Below are 16760 nucleotides of genomic sequence, written 5' to 3' on the forward strand. Positions count from 1 at the left end.
GACTTGCCCTGGTCTGACTGAGGCTAGACTACAACCTACAGTCTTCCAGATTCCAAGCCCTGGGCTCTATCCACTGTCCCGCTGACCTGTCTCTAGAAAGAGTTGCAGAAACTGATCCATCAACAAACATCTATTGAGCACCAACAATGTGTGAAGCATTGTGGTATCCCCTGGGGATACAGAGATATGAGCCATTAAAATTATACATAAATTAGAGCCATTAAAATTATTACCCTGTGTAACACTATATTTTACATAAACATATATATATATATGGATAAATCTATATAAATGGGTGGTGGGTAGGGTTAGAATGCTTCTGATACAAGCATTTCTCTGATAATCACTTTGCGTGACCTCAGAGAAGTCGTTTTCTATTCATAGGCCTCAGTTTTCACATCAGTTAAATGGTGAAAATGATGCTTCCACTGAGCTGATATTAGAGAAGGGTGCAAGTTTAAAATTCTTTAAGGATGGTTTTTTTTTTCTGCCACCATTCTCCATCCCCACAGAGGACAGAAGATTAAAGTTATCCTTTAAACTGCAGCAGGAGGCCAGGCCTTGGGAAAAGTAGGGGATGATATGTGTTGGGGAGAGGATGTGATCACTTTCACTGGGCTCCATTCCACAGCTTAGGCAGTGGGAGAGAGGGATGACCATCACTCCCTAGAGACTCGACTAGATGTGTATTTAGCTTCTGTGTCCCTCAAAGAGAGAAAAGGTTCTTAGGCAAAAAAGAGGAATCTGAGGTTAGGGGAACCCCCTTCCTCAGTTCAGAAAATAACTGCTACGGTTTCATCACACTTTTATTGCAGAAGCAAGAAAGGCGAGAAAGGATGAATTTTTCCCCCCTTCCCTTTTATTCCCCCCAGCCCCGATTAAGACCCTGTGTCCTTTTCTCCTCCTCATCCCCCCACCCCCACCCCAGTTTAGTCTTCAAAGCCAAGTCAAGTCTCAGACAGATGAAGATAGGGAAGGATTGTGTCAGACCTCTGCTGACATGGCCTGGGGTTAAGGCCTTCTGTGAGGGTGAAGAAAATCTTTGGGTTTTGAGGTCCTTGATCCTGGGTTTTATTTAGATAGAAGTGGTCTCTGGCTTAAGGACCTTTGGTTAGAGACTTGGGGGTTAGGATTTTAGATAGGGTAGGAGGTCCTTGGTGAGGGACTCAGGGACTTCAGAGGTCATTCGGTCCATACCCTACATGAACAGGGAGATTGCTCTGCCTACAAGAACCTGAACAAAATGGTCATTCAGATTCTGCTTGAAGACCTCCAGTGACAAGGAACTCAGTACTTCCTCATCTGAGACTAGGGAGAATTGGGGGGGGCATCCTGAGTTTGGATTGGGACAGCCAAGGGGACATCTGGATTTATAGGAGACCCAAGTTTTGAGGTGGAAGTATTCTGGGAGGTCCCCAGCCGGGGAAGCTCCCTCAGAGATCAGCTTGGCTGCATCCTTGGCAGAGAACTTGATCTCCATCAGGTATAAATCCCTGGCCCACAAGGGAGGTTGAGCAACGGGCACAGGAGAAGCAGCTGTGGTGCCAATGGCGGTCCTCAAATGACACATACTTGCCCCCGCCAAGTCCTGCTGGGGGTGGGGGAAATGGAAAAGGTGAAGTCAGATTCCCAATACCCTCCTCCCTTCCCAGAAAGTTCCCTCCACTCCTCCAGCCAGTGTGATGCCTCCCCATTAACTATGGCAGGAAAACCCTCCCCAATCAACCCCCACCACAATAATCTCCCTCCCCAACAGGGACCAACCCCCCCACCTGTGATGGGCCGCTTGCAGCTGCTACATTTTGGTGCGTAGAGCTCCCCAAAGCAATTCACACAATAGGGGTCATCGTCCCGGGATGTGAACTGTTGGCCGGCCAGGGGGGTCTGGCAGCCGGTACAGACCAGGCATTCTCGGTGCCAGGGCTGGTCACGGTAAGTTACTCCACCTTGTGTCAGTGTCTGGTGAGGCAGAGACACAGTCAGGGGTGTGTAGAAGAGGGATACAAGACACATCAGTCTGGGACATGGAGTGGGGGGCCAAGGTCAGGGGCACAGAGTTGGGTTAGGATCCTAGTCCAGATTTGAGGGGACATGGCACTAATGGCAGAGAGGCATAGGAAATATTAGTCTAGGACACAGGACATGGAGCTGGGGAACCAGGGTCAGGAACATGGGACTGAGTTAGGACCCTGGTCTGGATAAGAGGGGGGTAAAACACTAAGGGCAGAGGGATACAAGACCTATCAGTCTGGGACACATAGGACATGAAGTAGGGAGGTCAGGGGGCATTGCCCTTTGGCATTCTGTAGCTACTTTTGGAAGACAAAGTAAAGTCTAGGAAACAGAGCTGGGAAGGAGCTAGCTGTCTTACCTTACTGCAGCGGGCACACCGAGGGGCAAACTTGCTTTCATAGCAGGGCACACAATAATGAGCGCCCTTGTCGGGCACAAAGGAGCGGGAGCCCAGGGGCTGCTCACAGCCACTGCAGAGGAAGCAGTGCTCATGCCAGGTCTGACCCCCATACTCCAGTTTCCGAGATCCTGGTTAGGAGGGAGAAAGGGGTCACAGGACAAGAAGGCACAGCCCATTCCTTCAGTGACTTCACTTCCCCTTTGTACCCATCTCCCCATCTGAGGGCACTCCCTGCCCCCGTGCCTATACCGGGCATGACGGTCTCCCCACAGGCTGAACACTGGGAGGAGAAGGCGCTGCAGTAACATTCGTTACACAAGAGCTCATTGTCCTGGCAAGTGAAAGGCTCATCGGCCAGTGACTTCTCACAGCGGCAGCAGCGGAAGCAGCCTTCATGGTAGTGGCGATCTTCATAGAATAGTTCCTGGGTTGGAATGGAGGAAGAGTAATAACACACTTGGGTCTAGGATCAACCCAAACTCCCCACCATCCCCAAGATCACACGCCCTCTGAACATTCTACAGGACAGATCCTTCTTCACTGAGGCACAAAGACCCTTTCCCATTTCTCAGATAAGGAACCTGAAGCCCAGAAGAGATATAAGATGGAACCCAAGTATTTGGAAACTAAAACCAGCTTGGCAGCTGGTGCCCATCCTTACCCGAGAGTCATGCCCAATAAGCTCCTTGCATTCGGCGCATGTGTTGGCAAAGGTACCATCGTAGCAGGGGACACAGTGGGGCCCACCCTCTGCCTGGATATATTTCCGGCCATACAGGGACTCCCCACACTTGGCGCAGTCGAAGGCCTCACTCATGGTGGTATCAAGAGCCCTGAAGAGAGAGACCACAAGAGTCGGGGGTTATGGCCTGAGGACATTGATTCTACAGGTTTAAATACAAACAGAGAAGGCGGAATTTGAATCTTTCAGATCTATTCAATGAAATAATAAAGGTCAGCATGAACCTGAGCTGGAAGAGTGAAAGGTGTAGATGAGGTGGATGGTCAGCATGGGTACAACCTTCAGGATGGTGCAATAAGAGATATTGGTTTGTAGCTAATCTGTCTTAGACATGGAGATCGTTAATGCCAGAACACATCACTCACTCTTTTGACCTACAGATATGTTATGTCAAGTTCCAAGGGCCACAATTTTCAAAATTTGCATATTTTTTTTCCTCAGCTCTAGGACTGAGTGGGGAGCCTCCATCCCAAGGAGGGGCACCAGAAGTCAGAGACAAGCCCCACAAGGGTGAAGCCAAAATGGGCAGAACTGTGTTGAGGAAAGAGTGGGGGTCTTTGAAATCTCAAGGCAAGACTCCACTTCACCTTTGGTTCTGAGAAAGGAGGGATTAAAGGACCATAGAGAGGTCCTGGGGGAGATGCACATCCAAAATTGATTATGTGGAAGGTTCCCCATCTTCTGTGGATTGATACCCCACCCTCTGAATCTCCAGGGGAGAAGGGTCAGGTAAGGGTCAGGAAGAAGAGATTGCTTCCTAATTTGGGTCCTGGCAGAACTTGATGGAGGGATGAACCCCCTTCCCCCAATAGTGACTCACTTCCTGTCCTAGCTCTGAGGAGTTCCTTCCACTACCCACCCCCCTCACTGCTTCTCCCAGCCCTCAAGCTTTCCTTCCTTCCCCAGTGACTGATTTGGGTAAAGGGGCAGAGTGATACTAAGCCAGGCTCCCTCTCTGCCTCATCTTACTGCCTTAGCTGCCCCTCAAAGATCTGAAGCCAAATTCTATCCTTTTCCTATGTCCTCAGAAAGCATCACAGAGATGTCATTATTTTGGGAGCAAACTATGATTCTAATAACTGAGGTCGTGGAAAGACCAAACAGAGACTTCAGACTGAAGCTAGAAGCTGGGATGGGTGTCAGAGGGATAAGGTCAGAGATAAGGAAAAAAAGGAAACAGTATAGTGGCCTAGAAAGTATGTTAAATTCGAAGTCTGAGAAATTGGGGTTCAAATTCCAGGGCTGATACTACTTGTTTAGTCACTTCTCATTCAAAATCCAACCTTCAGTTTCTTCATCAATGAAACAATAAAAGCTAGCCATTATTATATGGTGCTTTAAAGCTTGCAAAAGGGGACGTCAGAAGATTAAACTAATAGTTACTATGTTCCTTCTAGTTTTGGATCTATGATCAATAATCAATGAATAAGATTATGTGCCAGAGACCATGGTACATGCTGAGGATCCAAAGACAAATATGAAATCGTCTCTACCCTCCAGGGGCTTACATTCTATGTGCAAAAACAACACACACACACACATAAATGCAACAGCATCTGTTTCAAAAATCTTTCCCACAGAAGTTATTATTAATATTGCTTTAAAAGCCAAATGGATTGTTGTAGAAAAATTGCTGTTTTAACTGTACTGGGAGAGACTATTCAGTGATGACTTGAAAGAAGTTAAAGACAGGAAGAAGATGGAAAAGTCCTCTTTTTTTTTAGGTTTTTTTTTTTTTTTTGCAAGGCAATGGGGTTAAGTGGCTTGCCCAAGGCCACACAGCTAGGTAATTATTAAGTGTCTGACACCGGATTTGAACTCAGGTAACTCCTGACTCCAGGGCCAGTGCTTTATCTACTTCGACACCTAGCCACCCCTGAAGTCCTCTTTCTTGATGGTATTGTTTGAACCATTGGTTTTCAAAAAGGATCCTAAGATTTCCTGAGAAAAGACTTTGAGTTCATTTGAGTGAATTGAATGGTGAAACTGTTGCCAGAAGTAAGAAGTAATCTGCAGTTACAATATAATGGTTAGAGGTGACTATAGCAGTGATCTTTCTCATGGATAAAAACATTTTTACTTAATCTTGTGAAATTAAGGAACTTAATATTTAAAGATAAACAAATATCTATGATTCAGAAAAGATATTTCTATTGTTTATTAAGTTATATTTGATGAACTGAGGTGGGGCCCTGAGCTTAGTTTATAGATAGCTATAGTAAATATAATTAATGAGGAAATAAATAAATATACTTCTAGATTACCTTAGAGCTTGGGGTAAAGTACAACTTAAGAAGCAGACTGAGAGGTGACCTATAAGTGAGGAGGGCCTTTTATAATCCTGCTAATAATAATGCACCAAGTAAGTGGAAAGGAATTTCTGGAGGGAGGACACTAGCAGCTGGGAAGTTATGGGGTAGGTGATGAGGGAGATGTACTAGTTCTTCATGGTCCATCCCCAAGAAAAATGAGAGGAGATGGTACATACAGGTTGTTTCCCTTCCCTTCCATGAACCCTATCATGTTGTCATATATTTACTTTCCATATATCTTGTATTTACTTCTCTGTGAACATATGCTATTCCTCTAGTACAGAGGTTCTTAACTTCTGTGTCATGGACCCCATGTCTGAATCACAGTTTTAAATGTCTAAAACACATAGAAATACAAAAGAAAGCAATTATTTTACCATAAGCTTATCAAAATAATTTTCAAGAATAAATTCGCAGACCACAGGGGTTAAGAAGCCCTGTTCTAGTGGAAGGTAAACTTCTTGAAGGCAAGAGTTATTTCATTTTCTTCTCGTCATTGCCAGCACTTAGCCAAGTGTCCAACAAGTGGCAGGCACTTAATTAACACTTGTTGATTAACTGGCTGCAGATGGGAGGAGGTGGCAGCAAGCAGAATGAAGCCCAAGGGTGAGATTTCAGTATGGGAAGACTCTCAAAAGCTGAAGGGCAACAGGAAGGCTTCCAGAAGCCTCCCAGTTCTTGGCCCTTTCTCCTAGCCCGTCTCTTTCCCTTCCACTCCCCAGGCCTCCAGCCACTCAAGTCCATTTGTTTTCCCACAGCATGAACTGGCAGTCTTGGTGTCAACCATATGCAACATCTGTGGGGAGCACAGATGGCCAGATGTCAAAATTCACTAGCAAATGGAAAGAAAGAAAAAAAAAAAGAAGCTATGCAGTGAGCACTGTCTCTCTCTGATGGGTCACTCACTACCCATCCTCCTGCTGGACCTGATCTCATTCCCCTTCTTGATGCACCTGGTGATGTACTCCTCAGACTTTGGGACTGGCCAGGTTGAGCCTCATAAAGTTGGAAGGTCATTCCTTCCCTTCCCCTGCTCCTACAGTGAATGGCTCCTTCTCCCTACTCTTACCTGGTTTTCTGAGGGGGGAGAGAGAGAGAGAAAGAAGACTTTGCATTTGGAGCAAGGGAGGCAGGAGATGATGTTTTAGAGTGAGTTCCAGGAGACTTGAGTTCAAGTTCCAATCTGCCACTCAGTCTTGGTCACCAAGTTATAAGACCTTGGACAGATCATTCTATCTCTGTGAACTTCAGTTTTCTCAACTGTTAAATGGGATGGGTACCTGCTCTGCCTTTCTCATAGTTGTCGAGGGAAAAAAAGCCAGTTTGTGAACATTAAAGAGCCATATAAAATGTGAGCTCCGATTATCTTATCTTCCTCAATCTAAATCCTACTTCCCCTTGGCTCCCGACTGGGCCTAGGGGAGGGGGAAGGAAGGGGAGGCGGAAGGAGGGGAGCCCTAGGAGCTGTTACTGCAGACACCCGGCCCCCAAACCTCAGACAGTTTCCATTTTCTCAGGAACAAAGCGTGTTTGTGGGGTGAGGTCATCAGCGCAGCTGCCTCTGCAGCAGGAGCAGGAGTTGGAGTCAATGGGACTGGGGGTTGTGGGGAGAGGGGGGTCCCAGGTTACCCCAACCTCCTCAGAAGTTTCTGGGACTCCAGTCCCCTAAGCTGACACCAGTCTCCTTGGCCCTGACTTCAAATCTGGCCTCCTTGGGGTACCTGGAACCCAGCCTGGGGTGAGACAGACAAAGGTAACTGAGTGGGACAGGAAGGGGCTGGAAGAAGGAGGAGGAGAAGATGGGAAGGCCCCTGGGGCAGAGGCAGAGAAAAGCCGGGGAAGTTAAAGGGACAGTTAAAGCATCCAATTCCATAAGGGAAAAAGTAGCCTGGTCAGCTAACTGCCCTTCACACCTCTCCCCATCCCTCCTCAGGTTACCTTCAGGCCTCCCATTACATTGTCCACCCTACTCTCCAACACAAGTCTGGTTACAACATGCCTCTCAGTTTCCCTTCAGCTCCCCTCATTTTATCCTTTGCATCTACCACCCTTCTTACCACCACACTTCCCTAAACGTTGAATCTCATTCCTAGTCTTCTCCCCTGCCACACTTGAGAGACCAAGCTGCATTAGTAGAGCTAGGGAAGAAAGAAGTGCTGCAGGCAGAACAGGAAACTAACTCTTCCCTAGGATACTTCTGTTCCCACTTGGAGGAAAAAAGGAACTCCTTCCACTTCCCCTCAAGTGGAAGTTTCTTCTCCAGTACACCTAACTCCAATGAGCTGAGTTCAATCCAGGTTGGTGCAGAGGGGGCCTTGGTCACCCTCCAGCACAATCTAAGCTTGGGGTGGGGGGAGTTACCTGATCATCCTAGACCTCGATTCAAATTGGTAGGGTTACCTGGCCTCCCTCTACTTCATACAAGCCCAAGGAAGTTGGGCTAAGTAATTCCACACAATCTTTGCTGATATGGTGATGGGGTCAATAGATTTAGGGAAAGAAACAAGAGAAAAGAGCTGAGGTTTCTTTGGGGAGCAGTTATTCCTGGGGATCAGGGACTCCCGATTAGACTACTCTGACTACAATGATCCTTTCCAGGGATAATCCTTCCCTGGGATTCAGGAGTTTAGGTCAATCCCTTGGGCCATGGTGGTTTGGGGAGGAGTTGAAGATACAGGCAGTCTGCTTCTGTTCCTCTAGGGTATAGGGTGTAGTTCTACAATAGGAAATTGATGCTTACCTGAATAAGTCTCCCTCAGTAGGTCTATCAGGCAATATGGGACTATATTAGGAACCCTGAACTTGTTCCCTGGGGATTATTGCTCTGTGACTCAACTTCTCCTTCTGTATAGAGGGGGAGACCTCTCTGGGAAAGGGTGAGTGCAAAGCTTAGGGAAAGAAGGTTCCTGTTCTCCACAGTGTTCCTCCCTTTTGGCCTGGATAGCTCTATCCCCCTCCATTCCTCACCCTGCACCCCCCTCCCCCAGCCTATGCTTCCTTTGGCCCAGCATCTGAAGCTCTCTGCTTGGCCATTCAATACATGAGAGAGTGTCAGTGCAGGTGGGGAGTGTGACAGGACATCCGTCTGGGAGTGTTCTGGACCCTTTCCTTCCTCCCTGGCCTGGCCTCCAACTCCTAAGACAAGGGGTTTCCCCTCTTGGGGGGCGGGGATCAGAGAACCAAAATACTAGCTGTTAGCCATAAAGCACCTATCATAGATTGATTAAATCCTCACTAGTCCCTTGAGGCAGCAACTACAGACACTATGATCCTTAGCTGCCTGTGGTAGAACTTGAACCCAGATCTACCGGACTTCTAAACCACACTTCTATGCCATATATTATAGTCTTGTCTGGTCTTTCTGGTATAGCTAGAGTAGCCAAGAGATTTAGAGGTCCTCAAGGTCACTCTCCTTTCGCTCTGCCCCTCAAACTTAGGTTTGGCCTAAGGCCTAGGCTGGCCAGGATGGGGGGGCAGAAGTCATCAGAATGCAGAGTTCCTATGAATTTGACTCTCTCTTCTCCCAGGGGTACCAGGGCTACAATCAAAAAGAGAATCTCACCTCTGGGAGATCTATACTGAGTCATTTAGTGTTCTAACTTCAAGAAGCCTATCTGCATGGCCAGGGGCAGGATCCTAAGAAACAGATTTTTCTATATTCAGAGTGGGTAAGGCTTTGAATTTCTCCAGTGTGGTAGTGGTGGCTGTGGTGCAGAAGGGAGATTAGAGAATCTCCATCCCCTCCTAGGCTCTAGTCCAAGCCTGGGACTCTTCCCCCTAAGAGGGAGTGCCTTCTGTGTGCTCTCCCTTCTTAAATTTCTCCTAGCGCTTGGCCTAAACTCTCCTTTGTTCCTATCCCATTCTCTCTGGTAGGAGGTTTAGTTCTGTTCCCACTGAGTCAGATCTCCCATAGTAGGGTGCATGTGCCAGGTAGGGGCAGTAGTAACTGCCAGTCTTGTGCTCTCGAACCCAGCATAGTGCCTTTCTTGGGCATGGCAGCCATTTGGTAATGCATTTTTGGTGAATTGAATTGAACTGAACTGAATTGAACTGGTGGACTCTATAGACAAAGAATGGAGCTCCTCTCTAAGAGCTCCCAGACCAGTCTGACCAGCATGAGAATCAAGTTGAAAGCCCAGGTATTCCCTCAGGAGCAATCTGTTAAGGGCCCGGGGAAAAGCCACTCTCTACATAACCCCAGGCTCCAGGGTTCCCCAGATATCTCTCTCCCTTCCCTTGTCCTTTCTGACACACCTGGTGACTCGCCTCTGAGCCTGCAGGAACCGTTGGCTGCCAAGAGGCTGCCAATACTGAGTTAGTTCTCAGGGGAGAGGAGAGATTTGGAAATGTTTCAGCCAAGCTGGCCAGAAGACAGAGACCATTAACAGGCTTAGTTAGGGGCTAGACTCCCTTTGCTTCCTCTCTCACTGGGGGCCAGACACTCCCAGTTCTCTCTAAATGCCCTTGCCCAATAAAATTTTCCCATTATGCCCACTAACTACACCCCTGTTTGGAAGGACATACAAATGTGAGGACATTTATTTTCCCACTGGCTACAGAGAACCTGCCCTGCCCCCCAACTCCCAGCTGTGACTAGAAGTGCAACCTTCACTCTCTCTGCCCCCTCCCCCTTTCTTCTCCTTCCCCAGACTCCAGAAGTTGGTGGGATTGTTGACAGAATACTCAGGGGGAGAAAATTCTTTCTCTCTCCCTCTCTCGCACATATACTCTCACACACGCTCTCTCTCACACACACACTCACAAACGCATTCAGTCTTTCTCACACACTCTCAGACACACTTATACTCTCCTGTCTCTCTCTTCTCTCTCACACTCTTACACACTCATATTCCCTCTCACACTTTCTCACTCTCTACTGCTCTCTCTCTCTCTCTCTCTCTCTCTCTCTCTCTCTCTCTCTCTCTCTCTCTCTCTCTCTCTCTCTCCCCTACCAGCTGCCTGGCACCAAACCTAAATTATCCTTCCCCTTTCCCCCCACCCCCACCCAGGGGGCCTGGAAGGACAAAGCTACTTGGGAAAGGAAAAGCCTGGGTAAAGGGCTGGCTGGCTGAAGCTCCCATGGGCCCAGGGCCAGCCGGTTCATGGGGTCTCTCGCCCCGGGGGCCGAGATCTGGACTGGAAGATAAAAGTTTGGGGCCAGCCAGGTACGCCTGCCTCCCTGGAGCGGCCGTGGCTCTGTTCCTTTTCCCCTGATGCCTCCTCCATCTTTGCCTCTCCATTGGTGTGTCCTAGGCTCTGGGTGTCTCCGAGTTTCTGTCTTTTTCTCCTTCTCCAGCTGGGCTCCCCCCGACAGGAGCCCCCCGGCCCTCGCTGTCCCCCAGGGGTTCTCTCTGGCCGGGATCAGAAAGCAGCCGGCCGGTTCCCAGCGGGGAGCTCAGGCGGCGGGCACGGGGCAGGGCGGGGGACCTCGAGGGGAAGATGTCAGTGGGGCTGGGCAGCGGGGAGCTCCGTGCCATCCCGGCCCGGGCCAGGCGAGCCGGGCTCGGCGCGGTCCCCGGGCTCCGGGGGCGCTCGGAAGCCGGGACCCTGGCCGGGCAGGCCTCCCGGGGACAGGCGGAGGAACAGCTGCCGTTAACCCTTGGGGTACCCGCCCCTCGGGATCTCCTCCCCGCGCCCCGCACCCCGGCCGCACCTTCCCCTAGCGGAGTGGGGGCCCAGCCCGGCCCGGGGCGGAGGGCTGGAGGCAGACTGCAGGGTCCGGGCTAGCCCAGAGGGGCGCAGCCGCGGCGGGGTCCGAGCCTTCCTGCCCGCCGCCGCCCGTGCCCCGGGCGGTGGCTCTTACCTGGAGGCCGGGGGCCGGACGCGCGGCTCGGGCGACTCCGGTCCGGAGACTGCGGACGGCTCTGAGCCCGGAGTCCCTAACCCCTCCCGAGGAAGTGAGGGCGGGAGCCCGCCCAGCCCAGCCCGGACCCCGCCCCCGGCCCCCTCCCCCCAAGTCGGCCCAGGCCGCTCGGACCCACCCCCCACAACCTGGACCCCGCCCCCTCGCCCAGAGCCCCTCCCCGATCCCCCTTCCCCAATCTGGCCTATCCGTGCCGGGCCTCCTCTGACTCTGGGCCTTGCACATAGTAGGCATTTTGAACTGAAAACCTTCCTGGGACCCTTCTGAGACCCTTCTCAGGTCTCTCTGACAAGGGTAAGGAAGGAGGTAGGAATCATCAGGTGGCACCTGAGGCTTCAGGTTTAATTTAGAGTTTTGTTCATCTAGCCCAATTCCTCAATTTTGTATCTTGAGAAACTGAGGACCAATGGCTAGAAGTGACTAGAATAAGTCATTTGTCGTGGATTTAGAGCTGGCAGGGACTTTTTAAAGGTCATCTAGTCCAAATCCTTTCTTTTACAAATGAAGAAATTGAGATCCAGTGCGATTTTGCCCAGGGTCTCCCTAGTGACAGAGTGGGGCAGAACCAGGATTTGAAGTGGAATTAGGCTTCTAAATCCTTCCCAGTTTCTACTATTAGGAGGTCATCTGACTAATACTATTCACTGATCTCTCCCTTTTTCCATGGTGGAATTTTTCTAGTCCCTATTCCAAGAAACAGCCTCAAGGAATCCCTAGCTATGGGTGAGGTGGGGGTGTCAACTCTTGTAACCTCCTCATTGTACATGTGGGGTACCTGACTAAGGCCATCTTTGGGGGAATTTGAATCCTGGCCTCTGGCTGTAGTCAGTGCTTTCCCATTGTACCAGGGATCTCATAGCTTTCATGTTTTATAAAGAAAAAAAAATCACCAAATCAAAACAGGTTAAGAGAATGTTACATGCGTAATATGTAATTCTCCCTAGGTGATTTGAGAGGAGGGACATATTCCTGTTACTCATAGTGATGACAGCAGGAAGGAGGGTTCCTACAGAGAGATTTGTGACTTTCTAGAATTCTCTGTTGAAGAGTTCAGAGTACTGAGAGAGAGAGAGAGAGAGAGAGAGAGAGAGAGAGACAGAGACAGAGACAGAGACAGAGACAGAGACAGAGACAGAGAGACAGAGTGAGTGTGTGCCTGTGCCTGTGCCTAGCCTGTATGGGGGGAGGAGAAGGAGGAGTAGTAGAAAGGAGGGAGACGCCTTCTTTCTCCAGCCTACCCTCGGGCCCCATCTCTGACACCAAAAATATCCCTACTCTACTGCCTCTGTTTCCCCAGTGTCCAGAAATAGCCTTGACCTTTGGAGCCCTGGGGATGATCCTTGATCCCTTGATCCCAGGACTTTTAGAGAAGCAAGAAAAAGGCCAGTGGCAGGGGGTGGGGGCGTTGGGGCTGTTTTTCCTCCAACCTACTCCTGTGCCCTAGGAGGCTGGGTGACTGCCTGCCTGCTGCCAGTGACACCCTGTCCCCTCCAATGCTTTGATACACCCTCACCAAGGGATGATGGGGCTTGTCACCAGAAATAAATAGCCCCTGAGTGATTGGGGGAGGGACAGCAGGCAAAGTGAGGAGGCTCTGCTGGGGCTGTTTGCAAAATAAAGAGACAACAAACTGATCCTGGAAATAACCTTCCAGATAAACTGGCTCCAGGGACAATTAAGAACAGAAATTCAAATCCCAGGAGAGCCTTTCCAGTCCCCCCTTCCTACTCCCCCACCTCCCACATTAGATTTCTTTCCATTCTGAGGTTCTTGGCCTCTAATTCTGCTTCTTTTCTCCTTGAGACTCAAGGGATTCAGATCAGTGCTAAATTTATTCTGAGCCCTGTGGTGAAGGAAAGCCTGGCCTGTTAGTCTTTTCATGTGGTTGTGGGGCAGATCCTTTCCAGTGGCTGTGCCCCAATTTCCTCATCTGTAAAATAAAGGGTTGGCCTAGATGATCTAAGTTTCCTTTCAACTGGAATGATCCATGAGGGGGCATCAATACTGGAGTACTGGAGGTCTGTGCCATTGGCCACTGTCTTGTGGTCTGGCCTACTGGGGTGAGAGCCCTACCACTTAGAGGGAGGGGATTCTGCCCTGGGAAAGGGAGGGAACCCTGGGAGAAGCACTGAAGATTGGAATGTATTCTAGGAGGCTGCTTCTTGTGGGGAAGAAGGTAATGAAGAAGAAACTATAGTTTCATGGCTCAACGAAGGAGACTGAGATCTATGCCTTTCTTCATTCCTCATTAAGGGGTTCAATTGTCACAGGGCTGAACCTAGGGAATGGAATGATAGGAAAGAATGGAAGAGATTCAGAGACCATCAGATCTGGATAGAACCACAGAAGGTCAGAGTGGTAAGGAACCTTTGAACAGAGATCAGAACTGGAAGGGAGCTCAAAGACCATGTAGAGGGAATGACTCACTTTACAGATGGGGAAACTGAGGTCTCATATGGAACAGTGGTTGGAACTTGGATCCCTTAACTCTAAATGCACAGGTAAGATGGTACACTATGACATTATTCAATTATTGTATCAAAAGTTCTGTGCTCTGCACTGAGGTAGCTGCTGAGCTAAAAAAGATGGACCCTGTCCTCAAGGAGCTTACAATCAGGGAAATAAGTAACACTTGAATAATTACAATACAGAATAGAACCTAAGAGAACAAGAAAGGAACAATGTAATCAGAGAATGAGGAGGTAGCAGACATCATCTTCAGTTAGCAGAGGCAGCCAGGGAAGCTTTAAGGATTTAGAATTTAAATGGACCTTAGAGACCTAGTGAAGTCACTTATTTTTGTAGTCAGAGAGTCAATCAATATTTATTAAACATCCACTTGCTTAGTGTCAGATGCCTGAGGTTGGAGCTGAACTCAGATCCTCCAGATTCTAGGCTTGATGTTCTATTCACTGAGCCATGGAGCTGCTCATTTACTTACTGTGTGACCTTGAGCAAATCACCTAATCCTATTGCCTTGCATCCAGGGCCATCCTAATTCCTGTCTGACTACTGGACCCAGATGACAGTGGAGGAGTTCAGCCCCCCCCCCACTTTTTTGTGAAGACCCCTCTGGTCTTCTTGGAGTGAATGAAGGACAAACATGATCATCATTGTTTAGCACTGGGGAAGGTAGGTAAAAGACAGTCCCTGACCATCAGGAGTTCAGTCTGCCAGGGAGAGAAGGAGCCAATGTTTATGTACAAAGCAAGGTATAACCAAGGTAAATTGGGGATTATCAACAGAGGGAAGGCATCAGCATGAAGGAGGACAGGGAAAGATTTCCTAGGAGTGAATTTTAGCTGGAACTTGAAGGGAGAGGCTGAGATGAAACAGGAGAATTCCAGGTGAGAAAAAGTGGCCTAGAGATAGCATTGGCCAAGGTCACAAAGGCACCAAGTAGCAAGGTTGGGATCCTGAGATGGGTCACTGCTCATTTTCCTTGGCCATGCTCTGGAGGCTCTGGAGGCTCTGGAGTAGACTGCAGAACTGGCCGTGCCTTCTTGTCCCCCTCCACAGACCAAGATCCCCACCTGGCCTGTCTTTGGCTTCTCTGGAAATGCCACCAGGGGCTTTTCAGGGGTCAGGCCACTTGGACTTTCTGTTCTCTCCTAACCCCCAGCCTAGAGGCTCCATGGAACAGGTGCCCAGGAGGAGCAGGCTGTCTGGCAGCTGCCCCTGATCCACCCCTGGCAGCACGTGGATAGGGGCAGTGGGTGTCCAGGGAAAAGGAGGACTGTGGAGTAAGGGTCAGGAAGGGCTGGGCACAGCATATGCAGACTCTTTGGCCAACCTAGACTAGGCTCCACTGAATAGAAAGGAGCTAGGTTGCTCCATGGTACTGTGACCTTCTCTAAATGTAAAAAACTCTAAATGGGATGAACACAGCCTTAATCATCTTCTCTGACAGCTATACTGTATCTCTTTCCTCATCAGGATTTAGTCATCTTTTTTTTTTGGGTGCGCTGTGCAACTTGCATCAGATCCTAGATCCTGCTGGGGGGTGTGTGGTCTGTGTATATATTTGTGGTGTGTGTGTGTGGATGGCATGTGTACGTGTGTTGTGGTGTGTGATATATGTGGTGTATATATGTGGTATGTGTGGTGTGTGTATATATGGTATATGTATATGTGTGTATGTGTATGTCTATGTCTATGTATGTGTATATATGTGTGTGTCTGTGACTGGACATTATGTCTGGCCTACAGTTGGTCAGGGACCAAAGCAAAATTAGCATTCTTTCTATAGCCCCAGAAAGGCCCTCCCTTTTGAGAGGCAGGGTGGTCCAATGAGAAGGACATTTCTAGCCTGGGCCTCAGTTATTACTAACTTATTACTAACTTAGACAAGTATTTTCATTCTGAGATTGTTTTCATCTATAAAATGGGGAAAACCAAACCTGTCTTTGCATGGTTATGAGGAGGATCAGATGACATAATTGTATGTAGAGGTTGTGGAGAAGTCAGTAAAGATATAAGGGATTATTCAGTAAATATTTACTGATGGGTTTATGATTCTTGGAGATGAGTTAATACAATGGATCTTTTCTCAGATTGCTGGGCTGTGAGCTGTGTCTGGGGAACAAGCTATAGAAGCAATTCTTTCCAAGATGTGTTTTGGTACATATCAGCCCAGCCTCCCATTGAAATCTCCCAGAACAGTAGTAAGGACATAGAATTTCTCAGTATCTCTTTATCTGGAAGTTTTGACCAGTTATACAAATCAATATGGGGACTTGGTGAGAGGGAGCAAGTCCATTTCTCAGATTCTTTTATCCCTCAATAGTAAATTTGTGCCAGAGAACATAGTGTTAGAGCTGGGAAGGACCTTAGAACACAGAATGTCAGGGCTGAGAGGCCCCTTAGAACACAGAGGGACCTGGGAACACAAAATATAGTTTCGAGGGTCCTTAGAACATAGGATATCATTAGGACTGGGAGGGATCTAAAGTCATAGATTACCAGAGATAAAAAGAACTGTGTCATCTAGGTCAGTTTAATAATTTTTATAGGTGGGAATACTGACACATAGAGGGGAAGGGACTTGTCCAGGGTCATAAAATTTATTTGTGGCAGTCACCTGATTCCTGTCTTTTCATTGTACCACAGTGCCTTCTCATATCTGTAAGGAAACAGAATGATTCATCAAGGTATCAGGATGGGGAATAGGGACATCTAAAAGAAATATATGGTCAAAGCTCAAAAATCTAATGTCATAAATGTGTGTGAAAAGTTAAGCAATGTATGAAAACATATGAGCATGACATAAAAAGTATGTGGTTTAGGATCCCAAAATGTTCAGGGATTGTGGAGAAGGAAAATGATTCTGCTGGGCTAGAGTACTCAGGAAGCTAAAGCTGGTGCTTAGACGGGTCAGTGTTCCCTAACAACTTCCCTACCAGTATTCCCTTACCAGTGTAAAAGGAAAGG

At 48.5% G+C, this 16760-nt stretch overlaps 1 protein-coding gene across 1 annotated transcript; it reads right to left on the bottom strand.

Annotated features, from left to right (window-relative positions):
- Nucleotides 1–906: 906 nt before the first annotated feature.
- On the bottom strand, nt 907–11369 carry FHL3 (four and a half LIM domains 3). The gene is made up of 6 exons (XM_074217582.1): nt 11271–11369; nt 3075–3246; nt 2663–2837; nt 2372–2541; nt 1773–1959; nt 907–1588 (listed from the first exon to the last, which is right to left on the bottom strand). Exons 2-6 carry the CDS (start codon nt 3228–3230, stop codon nt 1434–1436), a joined length of 843 nt encoding a protein of 280 aa, XP_074073683.1. The 5' UTR covers nt 3231–3246; nt 11271–11369; the 3' UTR covers nt 907–1433.
- Nucleotides 11370–16760: the final 5391 nt, after the last annotated feature.

The sequence above is a fragment of the Macrotis lagotis genome, chromosome 1 (assembly GCF_037893015.1).
Source record: "Macrotis lagotis isolate mMagLag1 chromosome 1, bilby.v1.9.chrom.fasta, whole genome shotgun sequence".
In the NCBI taxonomy this organism is placed as follows: Eukaryota; Metazoa; Chordata; class Mammalia; order Peramelemorphia; family Peramelidae; genus Macrotis; species Macrotis lagotis.

Bases quoted from the DNA above. Each gene is read 5' to 3' on its own strand.
- FHL3 (XM_074217582.1), bottom strand. From the start codon at position 3,230: ATGAGTGAGGCCTTCGACTGCGCCAAGTGTGGGGAGTCCCTGTATGGC. The intron at 2,838-3,074 runs GTAAGGATGGGC...ATTCCAACCCAG, and splicing joins TTATTGGGCATGACTCTCGG to GAACTATTCTATGAAGATCG. The intron at 1,960-2,371 runs GTAAGACAGCTA...CTGCCTCACCAG, and splicing joins GGTGTGCCCGCTGCAGTAAG to ACACTGACACAAGGTGGAGT.